Genomic DNA, 23,081 nt, shown 5'->3' on the forward strand with positions numbered 1-23,081 from the left:
TGAGACATGCCCAACCACCTTTATAGAATCTCTAACGCATTGCCATGTTACTTTGTCTAAAGCGGCGGTGATCTACGGTGCATGCTTACGTGTTGCAATCCATATAGTAACGGCTCGCACGAAATTATTCTTTACTAGCCAGTATAACGGGGGCGGGACGAGGGGGGGGGGAGGATTTAAATCATGTGACTCATAGACGTATCGTACAACACTCTTAACTGTACACTTGGAGGACTCGGTTCAGTAATGTATCCTGTCATATAAATGAATATGTCATATTTGTCAATAACATTATGCGTACAAGCGACTAGAGCACAAGCAAGGGAACAAAACGGGCTCAGTGTTGCCAAATGTAAAGCTGCATGTTTTAAGATATATGCTTAGAGAGGAAGGAAGAAAGGTAATTTGGAGAACTGGTGGCAGCGAAGTCAACTGTATAGTGTCTAGTTGATTGCCCTACACAGATGGGGAAGTGAGCAATGGAGCCATGACAGAGTTTTACAGTGGTTAGAGTTTCGCTTATGTATACGTCCCTCTAAGCGAAGATCACCTGCTGGAATGATACGCTGACCGTAACTTCACAAGCGATGGTTCATGGGCGAAAAGTTCTGCTAAAACGAATGTAGCGGGAGTATTTTATGTAAGAGATTACTTGGTTGATTAAAAATAAACAGTGTAAGAAGGAGTCGAGCCTGCAGCGCGACACCCAGCCCTAGAATCGCAGCGGGAAGTGCAGCAGCAGATGAATGACCTTGGCTGATGTTCTTAGCTGGCAGCAGCCTTTTACGAAGCGACACGTTCGTGCAGCTGAGTTTTAGGTATTCTTGCTGAATTGATAGCTAAGACGATTCTTGTGTTCTTTTGTTGTTCTAGTGCTTAACTCTGGTTCGAATTCTCCATGAAAAAGGGGCACAGCTTCCGCGAAGTCAAGCATCTGCTGGTGCAAATGCAATGCTCCTCTCAAGGCTGTCGAGTCGACGCTAGTTCCAGGTCTCATGGCCTACCAGCGCGGTCAGCAACCTCGTGTTATTGAAGGAAGGCAGCCACAGAGCGCCGATCCTCGACAGCGACAGAGTGGTGCGATAGCAGTTACGCAAGTGTTCTGTTGCGCAAGGTCGCCCTTGGCGGCCTGACGGTACAAGCAAGCGGCCGCTGCGGAGCGCTCAGCGTCGGCTAGGGGACATCTGATATTTTCGTAGTCGTCCTACGTGTGCTGTCTCAGTGGATTGCGTTCGCTGTCGGCTTGGGTGTCGCTCGAGACGTCCGCAGTGCAGGGTTGTGTGCGTCGAGAGTGTGGCTGGTTGCTGTCACAGTGCGTGCACATCGAAACCAAGAATGCGGTCTTCCTCGAGGCCCTGCTGCAGCGTGATACCAACGGTGGCTGTGATAAGCGTCCTGTCTCATCGCCCGATGCACTTTGTTTGTCTACTGTAGCAGAGCAACCACTGCTGCGTCGAACTATGCTTCATTTCATAGCGCTGTGACGATAAGAGGTTTTCTAAATGTGATTGATGCGGAAATAGTAATATGGTGTGCTGACGGAAGACTTCGAGCTTACACGTTTTCTGCAACGGATGACTTGCAAAGTAACGGAGTAGAATCTACAGCGGAGATATTTCTGATACTAAACATGGTAAGCTTATCTATGTTCTTTCACTAATAGTTAGAGAAAGGTTTAATGATACGAAATGCATATAGACCAGCCTTGAGGTACGTTCCTCAGCCAGCTACTCTGCGTTGGGGGAAGGGGAAGAGGGAAAGAAAGAGGGAAGAAAAAGGCGCATGATGGGTGACGATGATGAGCGAAGATGTAAAGCACATAGTAAGTTGTTTGGATCAACGGTGCATCTAGCGGTGGAAATAGTGCATTTGATTCTGCGGAAGAACTACGTCTTTTTGTTGTTTATTCTCGCTTCGCGCATTTAGAGGCTTTGATTTATTTTTCATTTGCATTCATCATCGACGCTTACTGATGCCCATTGGCGCTACTATTCAAACTCAAGATACGAATTCGGAAAGGTAACGTGCAAAATGCGAAAATGGTACTTGCAAGTCATTTGTGGGAACAACCATAACTAAAGATTCCCGAATTCTCAGAATTCATCCATCATAACGGTTTCTTCGTTGGTTATTCCTACTTCATTCAGGTGTGCAACCTTTAACGCAAAAAAGGATAATTGACAGTTTTAGTAGAGCATAAGCTAAAAAATTGCGGGTCGTCACTGCGCATGCGCTGAACGCTAAACGAAATAGCGGGTACAGCGGGCGTACGCAGCGCAAACGAGTTAGCGTTAGCGTTTTCGCGTGGTTTGCGGAGTTTACGGGAAACGTGGCGGTGGTCCCGGCTGCCCGCTTCGAATTGAATTTGTCGTTGCTTTTGTAAAATCCACTTCGTTCGTAGCAAATGACTGCGTAAACGGCTTTCGCTCAGTCTCAGGCCGCTTCGACGACAGAGTATTATGGATAACCTCGTGGTGTTTTCGAGATCACTTCTCGTTTCGAACGAGTCGAAGCCTAACGAAAGAAACATTCGAGATGTCAGCGCCACCTATCGCTACAGGCTCGAAATAGCCACAACGACGGCATATGGCCTCCGAAGATATCGCCGGCCAACTAAAATTGTAGAAGACGTGCCCTGCTTAGCGTGCGCTATATTATAGCGTATAGCGTACGCTGTAGTTGCGTACGCTAAACTAAAACCGTCTAATAAAGCCACATATACACATATGCAAAGGTACATTTTCAACTTGCCCTGGTGACGTTCGTTTGGGCTCTAATCTACGCAGATATCGTTTGAACATCCATATACGTTCTTAGGTATACAGTCTGTATTCATGAAACGGTGCGTATATTATTATGGTACGCTAGAACAGGCACCGGCGGGCTGGTATGGGTATCATTTTGATATCGAAGGTAGCCAGGCTATTACAAGCTGCTCCCTCCAATACCGATAAACCTTGCAGACCCTATGCTTTAACACTATAATGTATCTACCCTATATTTTACAGGCAAGTGCGTTTGCGCTAGCGAAATTCAGCACTACGCTAAAGAAAAATAAAAACATAACATTAGGATGACAAACAAAAGTAGTTTGGAGAATTAAAAGTTGTCATTTAGAAAACGAATTCAGGCGGCACTTGAAAAATATTCGGAATGAAAAGGCGCAATACAAACGCCCACGTAAATAAAATAGCTTCCTCAAAGGGCAATTTATGTGACCGTCTTCATCTTTGTGTCCTATAGTCAATCACCTGCGATAAAACTGAAACTGAAGTCGAGGGTCCACTGAAAGACCTGGAGACCCTTGCAATGGAAGAGCTTGGTGAAACACCGGAAGTGAAGCGAAGATGCTTGGCACAGCTACGACAGCTTCTTGAAGGTATGTCACTACTGTTTTGGCTGGCATCATCGCTGATCAGTTTGTCGAGGCGGGGTGTGATAGGAACTCGGAAAGTTACTCAGTCCAATTAGATAAATTCCCCTTACTGCTTTTTAAAATTATCAATAGCGTTTGATTTTCAGTGCAGTAGGAGAACAGGTTGAGTTATATGCTGCACAGTTATACTACCGTTTTATTCACCATGAAGTTTCCTTACGTGCATTGCATGTGGCGCGTGCGTGTGCGTCTGTCTGTCTGTCTGTCTGTCTGTCTGTCTGTCTGTCTGTCTGTCTGTCTGTCTGTCTGTCTGTCTGTCTGTCTGTCTGTCCGTCCGTCCGTCCGTCCGTCCGTCCGTCCGTCCGTCCGTCCGTCCGTCTGTCCGTCCGTCTGTCTGTCTGTCTGTCTGTCTGTCTGTCTGTCTGTCTGTCTGTCTGTCTGTCTGTCTGTCTGTCTGTCTGTCTGTCTGTCTGTCTGTCTGTCTGTCTGTCTGTCTGTCTGTCTGTCTGTCTGTCTGTCTGTCTGTCTGTCTGTCTGTCTGTCTGTCTGTCTGTCTGTCTGTCTGTCTGTCTGTCTGTCTGTCTGTCTGTCTGTCCGTCCGTCCGTCCGTCCGTCCGTCCGTCCGTCCGTCCGTCTCTCTGTCTGTCTGTCCGTCCGTCCGCCCATCCGTCTGTCCGCCCATCCGTCCGTCCGTCCGTCTGTCTGTCTGTCTGAGTAAGTGTTCATGCGCGTGCCTGCACGCGTCGGTAATTATCGTGTGTATCTTCATCTCTGTCGTTATAAATGTGCCTTCTATGCAGCGTAGACTTGTCTGCAAAGTTTTGTTTTGTCAAGCATTCACTGATGTGCCTATTTCTTGCCGAAAGCTGTAAATTACACTTACATGGGCGCCTCTTCGTAGACCGTAGAAGACAGTGCAATTGAAGTTGGTGTGTTTCAGTGGTTTCCCCGGGACCGGTATGCGTATGCAGAGTGCCCCGAAACATCCAGCACAGTTCCTCCGGTGGTTTGAATTCCTCCGCATCTTGTTAGAGCAGATTTGGACGCCAGGTTGTCAGTCGCACTGGCATTACCTCACAAAGATATTTTCTGAGGTTTGCAGGTACGCGGGATTCGAGAGAAGGTGGCGTCTTGTCAGGTTGAAGGATTGGGATTGCGCGCGCCGACGTGAGTCCCGTGCATCCCGAAGAGTCTCCTTTACCCTAAAGTCCTTAAATAATTGTAAGGGTGTCATTCTACCGACCCTTTCACCGTTTCTTAACACCACATACGCAACGAAATCTGGGCTGTCTGTACGGCACGACGCAACTGCGCATTTAAACTAATCTAAACTAACCTTATAGTCTAGTTGCGGATGTTATGACAAAAAAAAAGACATGCGCGAACTTTCTGGTCTGTGAGGCCTACAAAACTAACAAATCGATTGGAATGAATTAATATGCGGCATGTGATTATCAGCTCACAAGATACGCCAGCAATGATTAGTTTTGGTGCGCGACGAGCTATAGCAAGGGCACAGAGAGAATGGGTCAGAGTAAGTGAGGAACCCCGCGAGCTGGCAACAGGCCATGTTCGCAGAACTGGTATGAAAGAAGACAACTTTGCGCAATATTCACCCACCAGCGTTTCTTACCTAATTTATGCACACACCTGCGCAAAGTAAAAGCGACTAATTTGCATTTTGTACGTCTGAAGTCTCATGGCTTGATATGCCTGCTGCTAAAGACTGAGAATCTGCGTTCGTCTCATTTTTGCCGTTCACATTTTCAAGGGGTTTTTCCATTATAAGTTAAACACTTTCAGAAGTCAAAGGAGTACCCGTCATTACAGTGTAATAACTTAGTCTCGTCCCTTTAATTTGAAGCGGTTAAAGATAAAGCGTAGAAAGAGGCAGCACGTCAGCTTTTGCGTTTGCTCAGTTTGTTTAGCAAAATAATAAATGGCAGATAATCATCGAAATTTTCACTACGTTACCTTTGTACTGCAGGGTTTACCATATATGATACGCTTAAAACGACTTGCAGCATAATGGAATTCAATATAATAAATGATGCCGCATATTCACCAGGAATCTACTTGCCTCTTTGTAATGAAGTACGCAGGAACTTATTTTAACCACTGGAAATAATTGTTGAATTATTTTTTCTTAAAGATTTTATAGCGGCAGCTCATCGAACAATGTGCAAAAAGTCCATATTTTCTCCCATTTTCTATTACTTCGTTTGAAATAGGTGCGCAAAAAAATATCAGGGTGTTTATTTGCTGATTATCAGCGTGATGTTTGCAAGGACTATACTATTTCTTAACACCATTATTTGTGTAGCATGGGCAAAAAGTCAAAATGAAAGTGCCAGCAGTAACAAGCACACTCCATTTCTCTAAACAATGTGTCAAGTTCTTTTTGATTCTTCCGAAATATTTTGCAAGCTTTCTGCAATTCAGCTGTATTTTTGCATAAACAGAAAAGGCGCCCGCAAAGGCAACGTGTACCATATATGATGGGCAAGCATTCTGGCTCATAAAATTGTAATCAAGCGCTCCTTCAAGAAAAATGAGGTTGGCTTAGGCATGTCTGGCTTAAACAAATGCCTGTATACTTTGTGTTTACGCGAAAAGAAAACTTCATGCCGCAAGGGGCTCAGGGCGTTTTTTGCCTCATTAGAAAGTGGGAGAGATGCAAAGAAAAGACAGGGAGGTTAACCAGAGTTTGTCTCCGGTTGGCTACCCTGTACCAGGGGAGGGGAAACTGATGCTATATGTGAGAGAGCGAAAAAGAATAAAAGACAAACACACAAACAAACACCTATACACGCGACACAGAACTGCTTCTGTGGGCACTGTCATGCAGTCTGCGAAGGCGTTCCTAGTGTTACGCAGTGTCACCGTTCCATCCTACGTCCCACAGTGTACAGTCACAACTTGTCCCAAATCTCGCGTCTTCTAAATAATGCATCAGCGCCTTCAAATTGGCTCGCACTGAGGTTTGCGCAGGACAGGTTCCAAGGATGTTGTTTTCCATTATTGGGCGCTTTTCCAGTTGATCTAGGGTGGCTGAGAGGGCTGGTCATTGCGGGCTGAAACGAGAGCTCTCGCAAAGAATGTGCCCGATTGTTTCGTTGCACCCGTAGAGGTCACGAAGTGGGCTGTTGTCCATTATGATAAGAAATGAGTACGCATTTGAAAATATGCTGCTAGGAAAACGCTACTATGGACTGGAAGGGTGCAATTACGTCATGGAGGGTCGGGCGGAATACGGAGCTGTAAATTAGGGTCCAGTGTTGGAATGTGTGCACTTGTTAATTCGGATTATTTCCACTGAGCTAATGTTAGGTCACGCGCAAGCGCGGAAAACTTTTTCGTTGTGTCGGCTCTCAAAAGAGGAATGGCAACGCAGTTGACGCCACAGTGACTAGGCAACCACTGATATATCGTATCCTTCGTGAACTGTGGGATACTGGACATCTCTGATCTCTGCAACGAGCTGCTCATGTGATCTATGGTGCAGTGCTGAGAGTACACTCTGTAGAGCTACCTTGGAATCACAGAAGATTGATCATGCATGGGGTGGTTCCTCCAGAATGAAATAAAGAGCCGCACGCAGGACTGCAAGATCAGCAGCTGTTGTTGATGATACATGTGATGGTTTTAGCTGTATTTTGACGCATCTTGGTATCACCACAGTGGCAGCTGAACTTGCAGGTGTGACTGAGCAATTGGTGTAAACGTGTACGCGGCCACTGAGCACCTCATGTAAAAGTCCTAATGTCACCTGCTTTAGGGCAAACGGCAAACGACGGCATGTTAGCTTTCCTCGTGATTCCAGGGATGGTGAGACATTTCAGGCTTGCGCAGGCACCATAAAGGTGAGCATGGTCTTGCTGTAGGCATGCAGCTCGATCGGAATGAGGTGCGATTGACAGCAAATATATGACTGAAAGTTGTGTGTAAGGAATCAAGATGGTGAGAAGGTAGTTTGGCCACGTGCTGAACATATGCCCTGGGAGCATCGGTGGCCAAGTGTGTTGACATTGGGTGATCTCGAGCTATGACAATCATAGCCACTGTAGACGCAGATTTCAGAAGACCAAGAGACGTCCTTAGAGCTTGAGCTTGTAGACCGTGCAGTACACGCAGGTTTGTTTTGCAGGTGTTGCCAAGCACAGGGAGGCTGCATTTTGCGCAACAAAGGAACAAGGCGTTATAAAGCTGCAGTATTAACCACACTGGTGTGTCTCATGGCTTTTCGCCGATAAATTTTGTCACTAACCTCCTCTTTAGGTATGAAACATGTGGGCTCCATGATAGGTCGCGGCCGATAATTACCCCTAAAAAGCTATGTTTCCGTGCGTTTATAATTTCTTGCCCATTGACACTTACAGATCAAGGCCTCATTGCCTTCCGAGTGAATGTAACAAGGAAGCATTTCTCTGAAGACAGCTCTGAGTTCTGTTTTCGCAAATACATTGATGCTAGCTTAACTGCCTTTTGTAGCCTTGCTCGTACCTGCAGTCATGTTACAGCAGATGCCCAGATGCAGATGTCGTCAGCATAGACTGATACTTGAACTGTGTTGGGAAAGCATATGACTACGCCAACAATCACTATAGGTTGAATATCGTTGGCCTTGTGGCACTCCCCGGCATGTTTGGTGGTGAGTCGAGGCGCCATCCTCGGTCATCACGAAGAAATGCCCATCGGTCAAATAACTGCATAGCCACTGAGAAGCGTGGCCACAGATTCCGGTTTCAATGAGAGCCTCTTTAATGGCATAATGTGCTACATTATCATAGGCGCATTTGATCTCAAGAAACAATGCCGCAGCGAGTCATTTCAGAGGTTTTTGATGTTGAACAAATGTGCCCAAATCGTTGAGATTATTTATTAGCGCCTATGCCAGATCCAAGTCATAGCATATGGGTACACGTTGTAATTTTCCAGGTAGCATTACAGACGCGCAAAAATGATTCCTGCCATTATTTTCCCGATGCAACTGCCCAGAGCGATGGGGCGGTTGGAGGACAAACCTAACAATGATTTACACACTTATAATAAAGGGCAAGATGGATTGTTGATTGGGTAAAAGGAAGCTTTTTATTACTCTTTTTATGACAGGTAAGCAATGTTATAGTGTCGACACACGACGCGAAAACTGCGTGAAATAAGCTTGAATCGCTACCGCTGTACGTAATCACCGGTTCACTTAGCCATGGACGTGGTTGATAATTGTGGTGGCTGTTCGACGCGGCGCTACTTTAATTCCGGCTGCAGAGTTCTACTTTAGTCTTTAGATTTGTCCTGTTGCAGTGTTCTACTTTGGTCTTTAGATTTGCCCTGTTGCTCTCCTTTCCTTTTTCCTTTTTCCTCCCCTCCTTCCTATCTTCCATTTCTGTGTTGCTGTCGCCTCCCTTCAGAAGAGTAGGCAGGCGTTGTGCCCTTTCCGGTGGCAGTTGCCAGCCTGCTCCTCGCTTTCCCTTTCCTGTTACCTGTGTATATGTGTATATGTGTGCAAAACAAATAATAATAATAATAATAATAATAATAATAATAATAATAATAATAATAATAATAATAATAATAATAATAATACCACTGTCAAACTCTCGCGTCAGGCATTTTGGTGCGTGCCAGGTGATCACGTACTCATGCGCACTTTTCAACTGCAGCGTCTCTCATTGCACGTGTAGTTCGAGCTCGCTGTCGTGTGCAGTAAATTTTCTATAGACTTAAGGGATTTTACAAGACAAAAACCCTTAGAAACACAACAAATTTTGCTGTGATGCGGACGGTGAATACACATATTCACTGTTATCGCGAATGCTCGATGCACACAACGGTCAGTCTATGTAGCCTCAGGAGCGCTACCGGGCACCGCAACTTACGACATTTAATACTCTCTTCCCTGCAGGAGAAAGCAACTTGCGGGTGCCTCAAGACCACGCATTCCTGCTCATGTTCCTTCGAACCCGCAAATACCGAGTGAACGACGCATTCAAAAGAGTGAAAAACTACTTCCGCGTCCGCAAGCAAATTCCCGAGTATTTTGAAGACCTAAACCCATCTAGCATCCCATACCAGACAGTATTTAAGGACCACAAGCTCATTTTGTCGTCGAAAAAGAGAGATCCGCTGCGCAGAGCCGCAGGGTATGTAAGGTTCGGTAAGTTTTGTCTCCTTCGATTGCTGCTCATAAGATAATTCAGATGGTGCTAGTTACACCCACAAATAACGGGTTACAAAGGGAAGATTCCGCCCAGGAAATATTCTAGTATAAGTAAACATGCGAAAGGCATAAATGTAATTCTTGGGTTTGCAGCACTACTGAAATTTGCACTCAGAAGAATACACATTCTAGTGACTGTTGCAAACAAGTCTTATATTTATGCAGTGAAACGGTTCGCAAACCTGCACAAAAATCCCCCATATTTGCCGAAATTTTAGTTTTTTCACATTAGGTAGCAAATAAGATAAATATTCGGTCTCCGCGACACCTTATTTCAGGAACATTATGATGTGTATCAACTGTCACTGAAACGTCTACATTTCCTAGCAGTGTCATTCTGACACCGCACTGCCCTACTTATTCCCTATCCGTTAAAACGCATCGATAGCAGTAACTTCATATTTACCCGAACTTCTCGGAAAAATTCAAAGAGACTTTTCGCACAAATGTTCATTGTTTACAAGTTTATTATCACCTGTCCTTCAAGAGGTGCAATTAAGCAGACATGGGCATACGATCTTTTCCCTGTAAATAGGAGCGTCAACACGTGACGGGTGCCATTTGAATGGAAAAGGGCAGAGCGGCAGCATACAATACTCGTATCTTGTTTTTTTCGTTTCAGGAGCTTGGAATAGTGACATATGCTCGATAAACGAGCTAATGAGGTGCCTAATGGTGGCCATCGAATGCAACCTTCTCTCGGGAGAGACACAGATTCGGGGCGCGGTGTTCATCATCGACATGGAAGGCTTCAATACGCACCATCTCATCACGCTGTCACCGTGGTTTCTGCATCGAGCCGTAACTGTTTTACAGGAAAGTGGGAAAGTCGGGCTTCTACGCCCGTCAAGTTTAGCGAGCTATTACATGCTGCGATCCCTGATAAGTGCAATAACTCTGTGAAAATACTCGTAACATTTGTTGCTTGGTGCAATTGTCGAATGCTTGGTCTTCGTTACGTTTAGTTGTGAGTTTGTAAAGTCCCACTCCTTTCAGGAGAAGCCAAAGCACGCTAAGAGCGACGGCCACAATGTGTTAAAGTAAGGTTTTGGGATGTTGATCCTAAGGAATAAGTGCTTAACCACTTTGAATACACTATGAATGGCCGAAATCTGTCAAGGCACAAATGTTAGGAAAAACTGTTTTCTACATGACCGCAAAGACAGAGGTTGATTGACAGAAAAGTGAAAGCCTGCTGAAAGTGTGTGACTGATACGTGGACCGATATAACGTAAGGATTTCTTTAGCTCGATTCTATTCCTTCTTTGTCACCCCCGGTGACGGCGTGCCAACTATAGGTGAAAACGTGGGCTGAGCGACGCTTGAACCACTCGCACAGCACCGAAAGGAGTAGCCATTACAATACAATCGATATGTTATCCCAGCCCTTAAAATCAGTAAGCAATGTGTTGAAAGAAGTAGAAGGGACGGAAATATGACTGAGACAGGAATAAGAAGGAAGATAGCGCAAGGATTTGGCAGGCATGTTGTAAGCTGCTTCCCAAACGCAACACGCACTTAGTAACGTGTCACCGCAGCAACATAATAAAACGAAGGATGTAGCATTGTGCTGCCCGAGATGCTGGGAGCTTTCAAATAATTCCATTTCGCACTTGTGCGTATTAGCCTGGTGGTTAAGTCAGATTGCTAATCCCAGATTTTGTGAAAAAACCATCAGGGTTTCTTCTTGAACGGCGAAGTTAGCATTTCCAAGGACATCAAAACGGGCCCCATGCAGGTAGATGACAATTTCTTCATTCGTGAAACCTACTCCACCCTGTCGATTTCAGATATGCTCATTGATGCGAAACCATCAAATGGCCCATTGATCGAAAATGCCGGCGTCTGTAGCAGTGAAGTGACTCGTCAATTCCCATTGGCTGCGACGCCCCGTCACCTGCGCGTCTCGATGGAGCAGAGCCGGCGAAACGGTACACCGGCTACCTCGCCGGTGCACCACGTGTTGCGTGAGCGGAGAGGAGATCGCAGCGATGCCACGTGACCCTCGCCTTCCGAAGCCTGTGTTATAAACGCGTTTCTTGTCCGCGCAAGCTCTCGCCTGCGTTTTAACTACGCCTCGGTAATCGCTATAAAAAATAATGTATAAAATACAGGGTAAATTCGAAAGGAAACACGTTTCCGATGGTGAGTATTGAATCTACGATTCCACGCTCGGAAGCCGAGTGTCATACCCACGGGCTAAACCATAGCCCCCTAGATAATCGGCTTCTGCACTCTGTTTTACATCATCATGCTACTTGGACCCAAATTTTTATTGCCAAGCAGGGCGTGACGAAGGCGGTGAAGTCAAAATCCCCGCGGCTTACCCGGAAGCGTCCCGATTAGATTCTATGGCAGTCGGGCAAGGTAGCAAGACAACGCGGATCCAAGTACGTCGGCCTTCTGCTATCGAGGAGGCGTGGGCGAAGCATCTGAACGCACTTGCTTGCCCGCGAGGAGTTCATAATTCGAAGTACCGCTCAGCGGCGTTCCATTGCACAGTAGTGATTTCGCATTCACAAGTCATAAGAACTGCTTAGGTGTCCTCGTATTTTTTTTTTTTGAAAATAATGAAAAACTTGTAACAGCGTACCCTTGCCGAAGCAAGAGTAAATATTTATGAAAGGATCACTTTGCATCAATGGCGTCAACATATTCTTCCCTTGCAGGATTCACTCCCTGCCCGCATCAAGGGAATTTACTTTGTCAACACTCCAGCTATCTTCACTTTTGCTTATTCTCTCCTCAAGTCCTTCATGTCTGCAAAATTAAGGAAAAGGGTATGTGGAATCTGAATCTTCTGTATAGCAAATATGTTGTCTGATACGTGTAGTGTTGCCATTTTAGGAATTCTGTCGTCTAGCTTTAGCGACTGCCTTGTCTTTTTAGCGACATTTTTTTTAATTGTAGCGGCCGGTGACATTTTAGCGACGTCGTAGAACAACTGGCCACATTTTAGCAACTTCGAAGTTACAAAAGTTGCTTCGAAAATACCCTTCTGGAACACACTCCATTATTCAAAAGCTACATAACAATGGACGAAATCGTCTGTATGAATCGTAGGCTCTGTTACCATGATGAAGGAAAAGCCTTCATAGGATTCGCGGTGGGCTCACAAAATGCGATCTTTTTTTTATTCTTTACAAAACTGATTGAAATGGGTCTCGAGGCTCCGGGTTTTGCACTTTCAGTAAATATGTCCGATTAATGGGCATTTACAAATTTTATTTGTGAGATTTAGAAGGTACTAAATAAATAAGAAATTGAAGGACGCGTAAGCTTCGCCTTTAGGAGTGGAACGCGATAGGGTTCAAAGATCACTAACTGCTTCTCACGATTCCCGGCAGCTGGAGCGAATGTAACATAATGTTTACCGGGAAACGCTGGCCGCGACCGCTGTGCTCGAAGGCGGCCAGTGGTAGAAACGCGGCCTCCTGCATGGGCAGCGATGCGGCGGAAGCGAGCGCCAGCTGGAGGTATTGCAAAGAACCGGATGCGCCGCTCCATGGCCCCCAAGACAAAAGCGCGCCGGCGCGTGCAAATGGAGGACGCCGCGGCCGGTTTGTGAATTGTAGAAACGCTGAAACAGGGATTTTTCTTGTACAGTAATATTAGAACCTGGAAGCTATCATGTGTGTAGGTTTTATCCAAGTCGTAGTTTACGATTTGTCCCCGTATTTTAGCTCCAGAAATTGAGAATCGACGTCACACATGACACTGCGCTGAGAAATTTGACTAAAGTTACAAATCTAGGCGGCATTAAGCTCCACTCCTACATGCCCCTGAACAGTGGTTCCGCTACTGGTGCCATCTACGACGTGGACGTCCCCATCTCCAGCGCTGACTTGCCGATTCTAGTGAAGCCTGCCGTTGATGGCGTCCCCATAACACTTGTGTATCGCCTCGGCACATCCCGCTGTGTGAAAATTATATTCAAGGGCGAGACTCTCCCTTCGCACGTGAAGGTGGGCCACTTTAGACACCCTGTGCGACCATTCATCCCAAGGCCATTGCAATGCCACCATTCTATGAGGCTGGGGCACGTCAGCGCCGTGCGCAAGAACACAAGAGTTTGCTCACGCTGCAGCGAGCCCCACGCTGCAGCGAGCCCCACGCTGCAGACTCTTGTGCAGCCACGGTTCTCAAATGTACCAATTGCCTTAGGTCTGATGATGCTTCCTTGAAGGACTGCCTCAAACTGAAGAAGGAAAAGGCGATATGGAAGCAGATGGTGAGAGACCATTCGTCTCATCGGGAAGCTGTTGCGGCGGTCACAAAGCGGCGCTCCCGACGCCGTCGGATTGATGCCTCTGTTAAGTGTACGCCCCATCCAACAACACCTCCTCCTCTGACCCCAAGGCCTGGGGCAATTCAATCTAAATCTGACAAGGACATGGCGGAGAACAACAGAACTTGGTCCTCACTACTAAAGCAACAGCCAAAGCCAGAACAACAGCGGAAGTCACAACCGAAGCCACAGCCGATGCCACAGCCGATGCCACAATCGGTGGCACAGCCGATGACACAGCCGATGCCACAGCCGGAGGCGATGCCGCAGCCGATGCCACTGCCGGAGCCACGTTAAGTGATACAGCTGCGCACGGTTGTAGAGTGCACAGCGTAGGTTCCAGACAAATTGCCCGAAGAAGACCGGCAAGTGGTTATGATGCTCCGGTCTCTAATGAATACCTTTAGAATGCTCTTAACCTGCATACACCGTCAACGCGAAGTGCAATGCAAGTGCTGAATGCTCTCAATTCAGTACTTGCAACTCTTGAGTAAGCATCATGGCTCTTGCACATCATTATATTCACTCTGAAGACAGAACGGCTGGGGTTTAGCTTAATAATATACTGCCACGCAGTGCAACGTACTGCTGACGTCCACCGACTCCTTTGTCTCCACTGGTGACTTCAACGTACGTCACCAGCTATGAAGCAATAAGATTAGCTTCAGACAGCAGAATGACGGCAGCCTAACGTATCGATGGAGCAGCTGCTTTGACTTTACTGATTTCCATGCCCTTTGCTGTGTGCACAGACAGTGTTCCCTTTATCCCACTTTCCTCTTTCTGTTCCCCTTTCCCTTCCCCCGGTGTGGGGTAGCAAACCGGACGCTCGTCTGGTTGACCTCCCTGCCTTTCCCCTCTCTCTCTTTCTCTCTTTCTCTCTATATCTCTCACTCTCTCTCTAAAACGACGTTGGACGCGGCACGCCGACACCGGATTTTCTGCGACACGGGCTCCTTAACGCTATCGCGAGCACAAGGCCGTTGCACACTACTGATGAATTCATTGTTCTTTCTTCACTCACACGCATTTTAGAAAACGTGAGTTGTTTCGGTAAATAAGTCACGCCATGCTAACGTATAGTATAGTGTTCGAAAGCGCCTACGTTACTTTATATTCAGTCAAAAGTTTTAGCGAGAAATTTATCGTCCTTTCTGCAAAATTTAGCGGGAATTAGGCGACTTCTTCATCTCACTTCAGCGATACCCTTCAAGAAATTAGGCAACACCGGACATGTTACCAGCGCATGATTGCGTTATTCATGGCAAATGATGTACCGTAGTATACATAAATAGCGCTTATGTGCTGCTGTTGTATGATGTCTGTCTGTTGCACTCTTCGCGACTCCTGCTGTCCTTATTTTATCTTTTCGTAGTTTTTTTCTGAAAACCATTACATAACTAAGTGGTATAACAAAAGCATTCATCCATCTATTCATTCATTCATACCCTACGGAGCAGACATGTTATCTGTTGAAGTCACAGAGGCGAGAAAGTCCATTTATCACGAAGACACTTGCATTTATTATCTAACGGCCTGAAAGAAATATCCACCAACCACTGCTCTGTTTTCTTTCTTATTCTCAAAGGTTGTAACCAAACTTTTTGTTCACATGATCCAACAAAATACTGAACATTGTTGTTTTCCCGTTTTGTCGTGTCTTATACTTACCATTACGCAGCCGCACGAATCTGTACAATTTCACCAGCAGGTTGCTTCTCCGATGGCAAGAAAAAAAGGCAGTCGAAGATTTTATGTGCTTCGTTTAACAATGCTACCCATGAAATAGGAACTTGCTGAGAAATTTGAGGAAATCCAGGTGTGGTGGTAAGCATATAATGCAAATTTTCATTTGTTAGAATAAACAAAGCAGTACTTCGAGGTGGTGTCTCCAGTTTGCCGTTGTATGGATCCGATCTTGTGATACGCGTCTGCGTTCACTGAGCGTGTTACGAACGGGAACTCGCCGAACCCATTCAAGCTAAAATGAAGCACAATGCAGGCTTATCAGCAGTAAGATAGGGTTACTGCTAGGAATCGAGATGTCCCCCACCTATTTATCATGTTGTGGTGATGGCTATTAGTTTTCCCTCGCTTTATTTATCGGACGCGAACTCAGGAAAAGGAGTGAATCGGTGATAAGTCTAACCTTGTTTCGTACGGGTTACATTAAAGCGCAAAATCTCGTAAATAATTCTACGCACAGGATACGAAGCTTAAGATCTAAATTAACATAATCAAACCGCTAGTTCAAGCAGCTTTACTTCCGTGTGCTTTATTTTTTCTCGTTGCAGCTGCGACTACTTGGGAGTGACTTTTCTACTTTTGGCGAGATCCTTCCTTCTGAATTCATACCCAAAGAGTGCGGTGGAGAGTGGGAGGACTTTGATTACCAAAGCCAAGTGGAATTTTTCCAAAGCACGACAAGCCATTTTGAGCGAATGTGTCAATTTGGCTACTCGTCAGCTAAATAAAGGGTACGCCTCTAACAGCAGAAAAAGCTTTCTTGCGACGGATGCTCGATGTACCCAAATATCGAGCTTGCATTTTAAAAGTAAAAGTGAGATGACGCTGCTGTCCTCGCTGCCGCTGCTTTTAGTTCATAATAACCGGTGTTTTTTGCTAACCAAGCGGCTCACAAGTGAACTAATAGTAAATTTAGGTTCTTATTTTTCTTTCCTCTCAAGGAAACTGCTGCTATACTCTCTCTCTCGCTCTCTTGGACATCAGAGATGAACCGCCAGAGCCGGTCTGCTCAAGTGGGGAGTGCAGCCGCTGAAGGTAGAGGCTTTAGGCTTGCTAGTGGCTTCAGATGGATGTAAACAGATGCTCAAGCTTCATCAAAGGAAACCTTTATTTGCAAGGACTTTTTACGTGAACCAGTCACATGGATGGAAAGTAAAACTGGACCACATAAGGCAGCCATGTCTAAGCAAACCCTACGGTGCCTACCCCCACAAGTATGGTCCACAATGATCGGTCGGGACAACATAGCCAGTCACGTTTCCTAACCGTCGAAGCCCCCACCTCAGACATTTCCAGTCCAGTCACCATTCCCTGGTTTTATGATTAGGCCGTCAACACCAATCAATAAACTTGTTTGAGGTTCGTCCCATGAAAGGTCCATCGATAAATCCATCAGTGAACTTCGAACATTGCTACTTTCCTCTAACGCAGTTCACAGTGGGGACTCCGTGCCATAAATACGCCGTGTAAAAATACAACAGTCAAGAGGACCTGAAACTCGCACCCGTCGTAGGTTCTGAAAAAAAGGCGCGCCACCCTGGATGGAACCATAAGGCACTTAAAAGCAGTATGCATCGCTTGCACGATTTTTACACTGGGAAGAATCGAGAGTGAGAATCAACGCAGATCATCTGAGCAACCTGCATTTTGCGGACGACATCGTGTTTTATAACGGCAGCGCATAAAAGACGGCAACACAGAGAAGACACAGGACACGTGCTGAACTAACGACTAACAGTTTATCACAAACTCCCAAGATTAAATACGAAAATCTCACATGTTTGCGCATCCCCACTCATAGTAATAGCTGGCCTCAAACCTTTCAAGTAGACTGATTTCACATTTAAACAGGTTGATAGAAGGAACCGATATACGAAATTCAAGGTTTCTCTTTACGTGGAGAGCCTCAATGATTTCACCTGCTTTTTTATCTATGTACTGGACAATGAAGCGTGTCCTTCCTGAAACGTTGTGGACCACATGGCGTACAATGGGCAGACAAATGCGCTGAGCAGGACCTTATCCTGTAAGCAACGGAGCAGCTGCAACAAATCATTGAAAACCTTAATGGGCAAAGTGTAGGAGTAGGTTTCAGCATGAATGCTCCGACGGCTAAGGTAAGCATAATAACCCGGCCGGAGAACGAGAATTCACGATTGGTAGTCATTCCCTAGAATCTGTACGTTTACCTAGGCCAATTAACCACAGGGGACACTGAGCAGGAAAAGAAAGTGTACAGGAATAAACGTTGGTTGCAGCGCATACGGTAGGCATTGCCTAGTCATGAGAAGCAGCCTTGTCGTTAGCCTCGAAATGTGAACAATAATGGCATTCTGCCGGTACTAACGTATAGAGCAAAAACTTGAAGGTCAACAAAGAAGCATGAGCGTCCGCATAACTTCCGCGTAACGAGCGACAGAACAAAAAAGGATAGGAGTAATGTTAAGAGACAGGAAGACAACTGTGTAGGTTAGAAAGCAAACGGGTATAACCAATGGTCTAGTGGGCCTTAAGAGGAACAAACGGGGTTCGACCTGACAAGCAAGAGCTCCTGTCAGACCATATGGCCAGTAAAGTTTCGTTCGTTCTCTGTTGTCCTCGCTTCTCAGTTGGAACTTGAAACTTCTCGGATGATGATCGGCAGTTGTTGATCAAATGCAGACAGGAAGCGATGGAGATCAGATGTACAAGAAATATTTATAGGTAAACTTTTCTATATACATGGCAGGTAAAACAAATACATTACAAATTTGAACAATTGAGAAACAAAGTCTCACTCTTCGACTGTCTCAATGACTGTTAGAGGCCAGACTCATTTTAACGTACATGGTACGGAGCCTCACTGATCTATCAGCAATCCTGATTTCAGCCAAGTCTAACGTACATGGTACGGAGCCTCACTGATCTATCAGCAATCCTGATTTCAGCCAAGTCTGAGAGACAGTATGTCGTCCCGATTTTTATAGCCCAAATATACAAAGAAAACAAGGCGGTAGGGCCATTGGCCCGTCCCACAAGTTCAGTTGCCAATCAGAGTCAACCGTTTGTTAAGCCACAACCCCAAGGGGATGGGCTTACTCTTAAAAATAAACAAATGGAAAACAAAGCTCTTTTCCTTCTTTCCTAAAACTCCATTGCCCTCTCATTTCTCTGTAGTTAGTGACGGGCTCAGCAAAACACGCCAGGCCCGAACAAGCTATCGCTAGGCCGCCTCAAATCCCAAGGGCGTCTCTAGGCCGCAAATGTCTCGGACGCAGGGGCATCGACACCACGTAGTGCAGCTGTACTCAAAGTTTGTCCGTGTGGGAGACTGATTGCCCTCCTTGTCCTTCAAACTTATTGTCTACAAGACAAAGTTCTCCGAGTGCGTGCTTACAAGACGCCGCCGTCCGAATGCACTCTTCACGTGTGCACCGCATCCCTACAGCGTGCACTGTAAGCTGGCCTTCGGCACCACACAGGCAGTCGCACCCAACAACAAGGCTGGCGATTGCGTTCCGGACGCGTAGAAGAATAGATCCCTGCTCCATATATGCGGCACAGGGTCAAGGTTGCTAAGCCCTTCTTAACCTTGGCGGCGCCTCCAGTTAGTCAGGTACTCGGGAGCCAGACCGACAATACCTTGTAAAGCGGTCCCTTTCAAGGCTGGTCTGTGTGGACTCGTGTGACCGTCGGCGGACTGCCAACACCGTGCGCATAATACCGACTTCCCGGAATCGGCACTCGCTCTCCTGGCGCCGGCCGCGACGCGTCACCCAACACCGCGCGGTCCCTGTGACCCCACATAACACAGAAACGGTTGCCCCGCTGACATGGGGGGGGGGGGAAGTGAACCCCCTCTCTATACACAAAGCACGTGGCCGATTCGTGACACTTAAGAACGCGAACAATCAGAGCGACCTTACATGGCCTTTAGCTCTTCTTTCCTCTTTCTGTAATGAAGAAAGAAATAAACTTCAAATTTCAAAAAAAAATTTCATACATGTAACATGCCGGGTAGATAACCGATGATCAATTAGAGTTGCAGAATAAATCCCAAAAGAAGGGAAGCATAGTCGGGGACGGCAGAAAACTAAGTAGTGGGATGCAAAATGGGAAATTCGCAGGCACGAGATGGTGTCAGCTGGCCCAACAAAGGGGTAATTGAAGATCGCGGGGAAGGGCCTTCGTCTAGCTGGGGACATAAATAGGCTGCTGCTCATGACGATGACGACTGCTGCTGATGATGTTGATGAGTAGAAGGATGGGATGGGCGACAAGGATGACGACAAAGCAAGAGGTAGGAAAGCACCAGCCTTAGATAACGAAAAGAAGCACAAGAAAACGTCGAAGCAAAAGAAGACAGGTGCCAGAAACATTGACCGAGGCATGCCGCCAATATAGAACCGGCAATGATAAAGATAGGGATTTGTTATACGTGCCACACGACACGCAAAACTCCATCATTGTAAGAGAAAAATATGTGTGATATCTATCTACAACTTCCTACAGGTGTGATCCGAACATTACGGTTTTGCCCGTTTTTTTCTTTAGGTGATTCGCGCGATAACAAACAGATTGTATAAGTCTGAACTGAAAATTTCTCCACACCTTGTTAATGGTGTGGAGGAATTGAGGCAGCACCGCGCAACTTAGGTTGTTGTAAGCCTAATAAGTAATAGAGTCTGGACCGGGTGCTCTCTTGCGACTGGTACCATCTATCGCTGCAAGCAACTCAGGCATGGTGAAAGAGCTTGCAAACCCCTCGGAGTCTGCTGTAGATGGTAACTTCTTGATATGTTCTGAAATGCCTGCCAAGGACGCACCATTGGCTGTTTGACGCAACACGTTGTACTGAGGGAAAAACTTCCGGGCTGCTTCTCTGGCGAAATCATCCGGCGACAAGCCAGCATTGAAGCAGGTGGTGGCTGCCGCGTCTGGACGGCAGCAACCATGTTCCATGGCACGTAACGTTTGCCAGAGAGAAGCATTCGATGTCTTGAGTGGAAACCGCTCACACCACGTATGCCATTGCCACCACGAGACGTCGCGTTCATATCTTCGGGCCTTAGCAGTAAGGAAATTCAGTCTTGTACGTGCTTGTGCAGAAGTGGGGTCTCGGGATGCCGCCAGCTCAGCTTGTCTGCGAGCAGTCCACAAGTTGAGCAGGCCGATATCCGGTGCCGGTCGATTGACGTCTGCCCAGCTGATGGTGGTAGCTTCATTGAGCGCGCTTTGTATGCGGTCAACAAGTAGTGGTGACGAGTCCACAGAGGTATCTTGGAGAATGGAGCGAAAGGTGTCCCAGTTGACCAGAGTACACTTGCGGTGCAATCGGCTGGCCTGCGACGGATGAAGGCCTATGATGATAGGGTGGTGGTCACCACCCCAGCAGTGGGGCTCCAGGTGCCAAGTGGGAGGGCCGGGACCCGACCACCATGTAAGATCCGGTGCGTATGTTGTACGTCGAGCTTGAGGCACATCCTGCGTTGCTTAATCGGGGTGGTTCAGTAGTACAAACAACGCATCCGCGAAGGCGTCTCGCACACGCCTACCTCGGAGGCTAGAAGTACGGTATCCCCAATCTGGGTGAGAGGTATTGAAATCACCACCAACTAAAATAGAAAACACGGGGTATTGGCGACGTACATTCAATAACCAGCCCAGATTTATCCTTGAAGAAGAACCACGGGCTGCTCTTACGTAATATGGCCCTACCACAATAGTTGCCTTGGGTACCTTCACATCTACTGCCACTACCTCGTAATTGAGTTACACCAGTTTTCAAAAGAAAGGCAGACCTGAGGATAGCGCGTATGAACATACACTACTGCCTTTCCTAGAGGGGCAGCTGTGTGTACGCATTGGTCACTCATCGAAGGAGACACGTATCCACTCATGCCCGGAATGGCAGGCAAGGCGTTGGTCTCCTGTAGTAACAGGGCCCACACTTGCAGCTTGTTCATACATAGACGAAATTTAAGCTCCCCCACTTTTATGGAGAGACCTCTACAGTTCCACTGCAGCACGCCACAAACACCTGTACCCGCAATTTCGATTACGAATCCAGGTGTTGTAAAATCACAAATGTCAGGTTGGATAAGTGGCTGACCATGAACCGCAAAATGGATGTTGTAGAGTTATCCGACAATGGAGCAGAAGACTGGTAGACTTTGCGAACGATACACCAGGGCGTGACAGAGACGATGATGCAGCGGAATCGATAGTTGTAGTGGTGTGAGATTCCACTGCACGTCGGCGACGCGCAAGTAGTTCACGGTGCTGTGGAAGCTTGGAAACCTCCGCTAAAAGGCAGGCAATTTGATCGTCGACTGCTGCCATATCATCACACGGATGTTCCGGCACGCTCTGCTTCTGTGTAACCAGCGGGCGATGGTGGATTTTGCGAAGTTTGTCACTGTAAGTCTCTTGGGAATGGGGTGCAGGTGGGTCGGGCTCGGAAAGCTCTGGCCAGCCCACTGGAGCGCCGCAAACCTGTTAGATGTCGGCACTGGTTGTGTGGCAGCAGGCGGTGGCCATTGCTTATGAATCCCGCGACGAACCTTCTGAGTGGTCTTTTGCTTTGTGGGACAAGTTGGAGAAGTGATCTCGTGGTAGTCGGTCATGCGGAGTCCACATCGGTAAGACACTGTACCACCTAGTACAGCTTCATCTGGAGCTCTAAATGGAGAGGATCGGCGCATGTGGCCAGGTCGGAAAGAGTTGTGACAATAGACGACACTGGGTTTATATGGCCGAGGTCGTAGAATGCAGCCATAGTAGTACAGGCGGGCTGGGGGAGTTGGTGTGCCCTGCAAGGTGACGATGCAAGAGCGTCCCTTTCCCATGTAACGTGCTTGAATGACACGGTTAGTAGGACAGTAGAGCTCACTCTGGAGAGCAGTCTGGTCCTCGCCAACGTCAACGTTGCAAACGACACAGCGCTGTAAACCAGAGCCCTCTACCAGCTACACCTGGACCAGCATGGTGACTTCACTGGTGATTGAGAGACGCTGAAGCGCTTGCAAACGCTCGACAGCAGCCAATGTCGGGATCCACATAGCGATGGTATTTGACTTCGTCCTGGCCGTGAAGCCGCGGAAGCCTGTGGTGCCAAGACAAGCGTCTAGGTTCGCCTGAATAATCCTCTTCAGAATCTCCGTGAGGCTTGTAGGTGCCAGAGCTTCAACGGTTGCTTTATAGCAAACCGAGCCCGGTGTCGACACAACAGGGTGGTCAGTCGTTAGACAGGAACGCTTGCCTTGGGAGCCGCTCTTGGCCGAAGACGAATCCGGTGCAGATTGTTCCGAAGGATGCTTCTGAGAACCACGGGGGCCCGACGGCGCAGATCGTAGTGCAGACGACAGGTCCATAGGAGTACTCGGTTCGTCATGCACAACAATCGGAGCCCCATTCCCAATCGGTGTCTGGGAAGGCATCGCCGGGCTCCGCCCTGAAGGCAGATCACTCGC

The 23,081-nt window shown here is 47.0% G+C and overlaps 2 protein-coding genes across 2 annotated transcripts in view; one reads left to right on the forward strand and one right to left on the reverse strand.

The window, feature by feature from the left end:
- The window catches only part of LOC135904916 (alpha-tocopherol transfer protein-like), a 143,849-nt gene that overhangs the window by 70,847 nt on the left and 49,921 nt on the right, over positions 1–23,081 (reverse strand). The window lies entirely within an intron of this gene.
- On the forward strand, positions 978–16,366 carry LOC135904881 (retinaldehyde-binding protein 1-like). Its single transcript, XM_070535917.1, has 6 exons — positions 978–1,633; positions 3,244–3,379; positions 9,282–9,533; positions 10,219–10,409; positions 12,263–12,376; positions 16,179–16,366. The coding sequence occupies exons 1-6, from the start codon at positions 1,631–1,633 to the stop codon at positions 16,356–16,358; spliced, it is 876 nt and encodes a 291-aa protein (XP_070392018.1). The 5' UTR covers positions 978–1,630; the 3' UTR covers positions 16,359–16,366.

The sequence above is a fragment of the Dermacentor albipictus genome, chromosome 3, assembly GCF_038994185.2.
Source record: "Dermacentor albipictus isolate Rhodes 1998 colony chromosome 3, USDA_Dalb.pri_finalv2, whole genome shotgun sequence".
Classification (NCBI taxonomy): domain Eukaryota; kingdom Metazoa; phylum Arthropoda; class Arachnida; order Ixodida; family Ixodidae; genus Dermacentor; species Dermacentor albipictus.

What these genes read in the sequence shown, in the direction of transcription:
- LOC135904881 (XM_070535917.1), top strand. An exon ending in ATCGAGCCGTAACTGTTTTA is followed by an intron (nt 10,410 to 12,262) that starts CAGGAAAGTGGG and finishes ATTCTTCCCTTG; the next exon opens with CAGGATTCACTCCCTGCCCG. An exon ending in CTGCAAAATTAAGGAAAAGG is followed by an intron (nt 12,377 to 16,178) that starts GTATGTGGAATC and finishes TTCTCGTTGCAG; the next exon opens with CTGCGACTACTTGGGAGTGA.